At 49.5% G+C, this 6,475-nt stretch overlaps 2 protein-coding genes across 2 annotated transcripts in view; one reads left to right on the forward strand and one right to left on the reverse strand.

Moving 5' to 3' along the window:
- HORMAD2 (HORMA domain containing 2) overlaps positions 1-6,475 on the reverse strand; it is a 73,167-nt gene that overhangs the window by 60,954 nt on the left and 5,738 nt on the right. Inside the window, exons 2-3 of the mRNA XM_069081427.1 lie at positions 3,104-3,182; positions 179-323 (exon numbers count right to left, since the gene is read on the reverse strand). Of these exons, the coding sequence (XP_068937528.1) occupies positions 179-323; positions 3,104-3,154 (196 nt within the window). The 5' untranslated portion in view covers positions 3,155-3,182. The remainder of the gene's footprint in view (positions 1-178; positions 324-3,103; positions 3,183-6,475) is intronic.
- The window catches only part of LOC138156177 (acyl-CoA dehydrogenase family member 11-like), a 35,588-nt gene continuing 32,265 nt past the window's right edge, over positions 3,153-6,475 (forward strand). The window contains 2 exon segments of the mRNA XM_069081386.1: positions 3,153-3,184; positions 6,059-6,452. Of these exon segments, the coding sequence (XP_068937487.1) occupies positions 3,153-3,184; positions 6,059-6,452 (426 nt within the window).

Consider the following 6,475-nt stretch of genomic DNA (forward strand, 5'->3'; position numbering starts at 1 on the left):
TTAGCCTAGGGGCAGGGAAGATCTTTAAAATTTACATTCTCATTACAGTCATGAAGGGCTGGCACAGGCCTGGGGATTAACAACTTCTGGGAGTAGGAAGTGGTTGGCGCCGCGACTAAACAGAGCCAAGAACGAAAAGATCAAAAAGATCGAAATTCATCATGGACTTAAACTTTACCATCTAAATACCGGGTTCCATAGGAGCTCTCCGGAAATAGCCCCCGAAGGTATGTGATACATGAGATGGAAGCCGCTAAGAGCTTCCTCACCAGCACCAGAGACTCGCGCTCAGTGGTGACTTTAGCTGGGAACAGAGCTGTTTCCTGGAGGGAGAAAAATGGCAAAGATTAGCATTTTGAAAGATCAGCACACAGTAAATTCCCCAGTTATCTACACTGTAAAGGGGAAAGATTTCTCAGGACATAAAAGCATCAAATCCTCTTTGGGGGAGGGAGTGCTCATAAGGAAAAGGAGCTCACAAAAAAGAAAAAAAAAAGCTATCAGGCCAGAATGCCACAGCCAATCAAAATCAAAGGGCTGAGTTCATCATCCTCTCGATAATTCAGGCCCAAACCTTACTTCTTTCAGAACAGTCTTGGTATTTAGGGTAAAATGGTGGTTGTTCAAGACATCATGATCATCACAAACCTTTCACGGAGATTGCTGCTGCACAGTCTTGTCTGACTCTCAGTGACCCCATGGACTGTAGCACACCAATACTGTCCATGGGATTTTCTTGGCAAAGATACTGGGGTGTTTTTCCCTTTCCTTCTCCAGTTCATTTTACAGATAAGGAAACTGAGACAAACAGGGTTAAGTGACTCCCCAGGGTCACACAGCTATTAAGTGTCTGAGACCAGATCCCAATTAGTGGGGAGCTAGGTGGCAAAGTCACGAAGACCTAAACTCAAGTCTGACCTCAGACACTTACTGTGTGACCCTGGGCAAGTCACTTAACCCTGTTTGCCTCAATTCAGTCATCTGTAAAATGAGCTGGAGAAGGAATGGCAAACCACTCCAGGACCTCTGCCAAGAAAACCCCAAATGGGGTCAGGAAGAGTCGCACACATCTCAACAACAACTTCCTGGCTCCAGGCCCAGCACTCTATCCCAGATCCACCTAAATGCCTATTAATTGAGATTAGCCTATTACTAATCCCAGAGGAAGAAAGCAAACACTTCCTCCCTCCCTCTATCAATCAGTGGTAGAGATAGTAAGCCTTTGAACAATGGATTTTTTCAGTCCACCAAGAGGCAGTCTGAAAGAAGAGGGCAGATAAGAGACAGAATGAGAAGTTAAACTAATTGTAATGCTGAATCCCTACCCTACCTCTCCTCACTGAAAACTGTTACTCTGAATTAGAAGAGGATCTTGGGATTGGCTGTCTTCGATGTGGCCACACCAGACGTGACAGGGCAGGGTCTCCTCCACAAAAGGCCTCCAGCTGGCCCTCAGTTGGGCTGAGTAAGGCAAGAGAAAGTGGGAGGGAGCTTTGGAGGCCTTCAGATCTCAGTTTTCTGCCCTTTTAGGCACAGAGCAGAATTCCATTGGTCAAAGCCCAGCTGCCCCTCTAGAAAGACAAAGGGTGAAACTGTCCCTGCTCAAAGGGGGATCACATTCTTTTTTTTTTTTATATTAATTTGTTTGTTTCCTTTTAGTTTACAAGATTTAATCCCACAATTCCTTGAGTTTCACATTCTGTCCCCCTCCCTGCCTCTCCCCCCCCCCATGGCGGCATACAGTCAAGTATAGTATCTGTAAATACTTTCACATTAGACATCAGTCAGGTTATAAAGACGGATTGTATCAGATGGAACGAACAATTAGGGATTACATTCTAAAGGGAGAAGAATCCATAACTAGGGACACACAAGCTACATACCGTACTGAGGAGCTAAGCTCTCGAAGAGGACCACGACATCAGGAGGTGATGCCATGACTTGCAGGTGAGTTGGATTTAAGTGAGGCTGTGCAGAGTCACCAGCCTCACTTTCTCCTCCAGAGCCATCTGGGTCCAGTAGAGACAAAGGGTCTTCTTAGAAGGGGAGGCACCAGGCCTCTACAACTGGGGAAATGATCTTTGTGGCCAACAGGAATGATTCCTCACCCCGTAGTGAACCTGCTGGCAGGCCTCTCCAGACCTGGGCAGGCTGGTCCTCAGGTTACAGACAAGATCTCTCCCTGGCTCCATACCAAGCCTCAGCAGGTATGCTATACCGGGTCTTAGCAGGCCCTGCTGGAGCTCGGGTTCCCAGCCCTGAGAGACACCTTAAGATTCCTTATAAGAGGAATGTTTTAATGTTTTTAATGTTTTAAAGAGGCAGAAGAGAAGATTGCTGCCCTAGAAAGCCAGGTGATCTGGGGAAATGGGACACAGCCCACACCAAGCTGTATCAAGGCTAGGGGCAATCAGGTTTAGAGAAACTTAAAGCATGATACTAAGAGTCCCACTGCTTGGTTCTAACTCCACTGATGCTCCCCCCCCCCCTTTGATTTGTCCCAAGGGCAGGGACTTCTGCTTCTTCTGTTCTGTTTGAGCTAGTAGGCGGCATGGGGCCTGGAGTCAGAAAGACTCATCTCCCTGAGCTCAAATCCAGCCTCAGTCACTTACCAGCTGAGCCAGTCACTGCACCCTGTTTGCCTCAGTTTCCTTCTCTGTAAAATGAACTGGAGAAGAAAATGGCAAACCATTTTCATACCTTTGCCAAGAAAACCCCAAATGGGCTCCCAGAGAGTCAGGCAGGCCTGAACAACAACAAATCCCCAGGTTAGCGGTGCCTGGCACACAGCAGATTAAGAAATGCTTAAGAAAGGCTTTGAAAAGGAGGACGGTCGATCACTGAAAGGGTAGGCAGCCCAAAGTGGAGGGGAGGGCTCCTCACCAGGCAGGGGCCTTATTTTCAGTCTCTAAGGGGAATTCACTTGGGGTTGGGCAGGTCAGGGCAGCCACCTCCATCAGAGGGGCTGGGGAGATGCTCCCACTGGGGCTGGGAGCCAGGAGAGGGCATCCCTGCCAGCTGACCGTGGGCCCCTTGATCTAGGATCTGAGGCCAGGTGTTTTTCTACACTAAGCCATCTTTCCACCGTCCACCTTGGACAAACCTTTGTGGCCTTGTAGGCTTCAGTGGAGTAGGAGATCTGAGTCGTGGCCATGACGTCCCGGCAACCTTTTAATGCTGTCCTGTAAAAACAAGAGGCCTTATTGGAGGATGAGCTTGGCAGCCAGGGCTCAGGACGGTTTCCCTCTCACTCAGCGAGCCTTGTCTGAAGGCAGACTGGCACTGGCTCCATCGAGCTCCCCAGCCCCACCAGAGATGGGAACCACTGAAAGACAAAGCCACGGGGGCTCCTGACTCACCTCCCATGTCAGAGCCCACACCTGAGGCCTCCACAAAGTGGTGGTAGCTGATAAAGGTGGGAGGCCTCTAATGTTCCTCAAGCTGTAGTCAACTCACTGTTGGGGCTAGGGGGCACACTTCTACCATGTTTGCAGGAACATGACCGAGAAAACTGACTCTCCTCTCTCCACCTCTAGAAGCCCAGGCTAGGCTTTGTGGGCTCCTGGGGGTCACTCTTCTCTGACCAAATGCATCATCCCCCAAACTTTGACATCTCCAGGAAACAAAACTAGCCCCCCAAGGAGTGATGAGAATGTGAGGGACAAGTCATTAAAAGTTCATACCCCAGGCCTAGTTTGCTAGTCCTTATAAAATACCCCCTACTGGGGTAGTTATTAGTCTTAGAAGATAAATAAGGGGAATAATGATTTTTAAATAGCTTCCTATATTAGAATTTTCTTCATTTATTTGTGACTATGAGACACGTTGAAAGCATTTCTAGAGAATTAAGACCTGAGGACAACATTAACCAAGTAGAACACAATAAGTTATGATGCCTACAGTCTTTGAAATGTATTCCTGTTCTATATTAAAGGTGTATTATCTGGAAAACCCACAAGACATCTGCTAATTAGCGACCCTTAGGAGAGCTAATCACTCATGTGGGGAACTTATTCGTTTAGGGTTTTATTGAGTTTCAGAATCTGAACTCTCTATTGCACTCTAAAAAAAATTCCTGAAAACTGACATCCTAAAAGGGAAAAATACAGACAGGAAAGGCAACCTAGTATATGTAGTGGATGGGAAGCCAGCCTTGGAGTTAGAAACTCCCCAGTTCAGTCTTGCCTCACACACACACACACACACACACACACACACACACACCCATAAGAAATGAGGAAGGGGGGACCCTTCTACAGAAGTCTAATTGCAGGGGAACAGGACAGGACCCTTGTATCATAGATTCTGGAGTCTTAGAGATTATTTTATCCAGCCCCCTCCTTTCACAGATGAGGAAACTGAGTCACAGAAAGGTTACGTGATCTATCTAAAGTCATACAAGTAAGTAAGTGGGAGAACAAGACTAGAACCCAGGTCCTCCAATATCCCCAAATCACTCCTATGCCAGTCATCCAATAAACATTTATTAAGGCAGCACTGCCCTACATTCTCTTTTAACCCTAGCAGAGTTCTATAGGAAGGAGAGAGGAGATGGGTCCAGGAGCCATTTCACTTCCCTTGCCTTTCACTCCCTCCAAAGCTAACCTCATCCAGCTGCCCACCTCCCACTGGCTCCTCAGTTCCTATGGATGCTCCTTCCTGGTCTTCTAAGGTCCATGGGAATTGGATCCCATCGCATTCCGCCTTCCCGCCTCCCTTCAGGCTCCAACAACCCTGTTGCTGTGTTCCTTTTGAGCAGGTGCTCTGCCCAGGTCTCCTATTCAAGCACAAACTCTGCCTAATTTTGAAAGCTCTCAAGCTGCCAGCCCCAGGAGGCACGCATGGCACTACAGATCAGAAGCTCCAAGAGAAGAGCCCTGATGTTCTCACCACCTTGTTCTCTGACTCGTTACCTAGAAGCATGGGAGGGACTTCAGGAGGGCAGAACCCGGCAGCAGAATTCTAACTTTCAAATGCCTTTCACTTACTGCTATGTGCATAATAAAACACAAACGCTGGGAATCGCACAGGGGCGTTCCTATGTCGCCCACCACCCATCTCCACTGGGCAAGCCCGGCTTTACCGAGCTCTCCCCACAGGGCACTTGGACAGTTAGCACCAGCCACATCCTGAGGCAAACCTCTGCACCGAGCTGCCCTCAGATACCCGATCTGTAATGGGGCTCAAGGGCCTACAATTTTACCCTTTGGGGGAGTGGGCAGAAATGTGGTCAAGAACACCATGGTGTGTAAAGGATTTTTATGTAAAGACAGTGCTGGGCAAGATTATTTTTTAAAAGCCTCGTGTGCAGGATTTGAAGGTTTTCAAGGAGCTTTACATTCACGATCTCATTCGATTCTTTCAAAAATCCTCCAAGGTACGTGCTAGATCTACAAAGGAGGAGACTGAGGCTGGGTGACTTGCATCCCTGAAGACACCTCCTTCCCTGATTCCTTCCCAACCTGGCCTCCTCAATCACTCTGCCACGATCGCGCATATCTCTCTTACATGTACTTACATGTGGGCACAGACTGTCTCACTTTTTATCACCGTACCTAGTATACACCCAGCACAAGGCAGACGTTTCATCGAAGCTTCTTGGTCAAACCCAAGTCTTTCTGGCTCAATCAGCCCCCTATTCCCTATGACACATAGAACCCTAAGTCATTTACATTTCATTTCAATGCCACGCTAAGGTTTATGGATCACTTTCCTCACAACAGCTGAGTTAGGCAGGGACAAGTATGACGACACTTCTTTTACAGGTGGGGAAACTGAGGTTCAGAGAAGGGTCTACAAACGCCTATCCAAGTCAGGACACAAAGCCGGGCCTTCGGAATCTGCTCTACACTTTCATTCTATATTTGAAGGACTCAAACTGCGCCAAACCCCTGACTCCCCTCCCCCAAATGAGCCGCTCTTTACCAGGCCTTTTGTGTCCTGTGTACTGCTGCCTGGGAAGCTGAATAACCTCGCTGCCCACAGTCCGAGCCACTGGGGGCAGGTGGCCCAACCTTGGGGCGTTATTCAGAGGAAGACGGCACTTTCACAGTTAAAGGGCAGGGCTCACTTATGCACACAAGCGGGCGAGAAGCAAAGGCTTCCGAAGCGAGTCCGAACGCTGGGGAGGCTTCCAGGGCGGGGGCACTGACTTCAAGGCCTTCCTCCAAGGGGGTAAGGGCTCTCCCCGGGCCGTCTCCCGACTGGCCCAACAACCACGGTCTAGACGCCTGCAGGAGCAGGGCACCTGCTGCCTCACAGAGCCACCGTCTACACTGGGGGAGAGGTTCGTTGTTCGGGGCTCCGCCTCCCTGAGCATCCCGCCCCCCCTGTCCGCGGAACAAGGGGCACCCCGTGGGGCCGCGCTCTGCCCAGATCCGGCGCAGCCTCCCTCCTTCCCCAGCCTGCGCGCCTTGTGGGGCTCGGCCCGGCCCCACCGCCCGGGAGGCACAGTCAGCTCTGACGGGCTTCTTCG

This window comes from Petaurus breviceps, unplaced genomic scaffold (assembly GCF_028583685.1).
Source record: "Petaurus breviceps papuanus isolate PSGF00001 unplaced genomic scaffold, PetGlider_PUasm1.0 99, whole genome shotgun sequence".
Taxonomy (NCBI): Eukaryota; Metazoa; Chordata; class Mammalia; order Diprotodontia; family Petauridae; genus Petaurus; species Petaurus breviceps.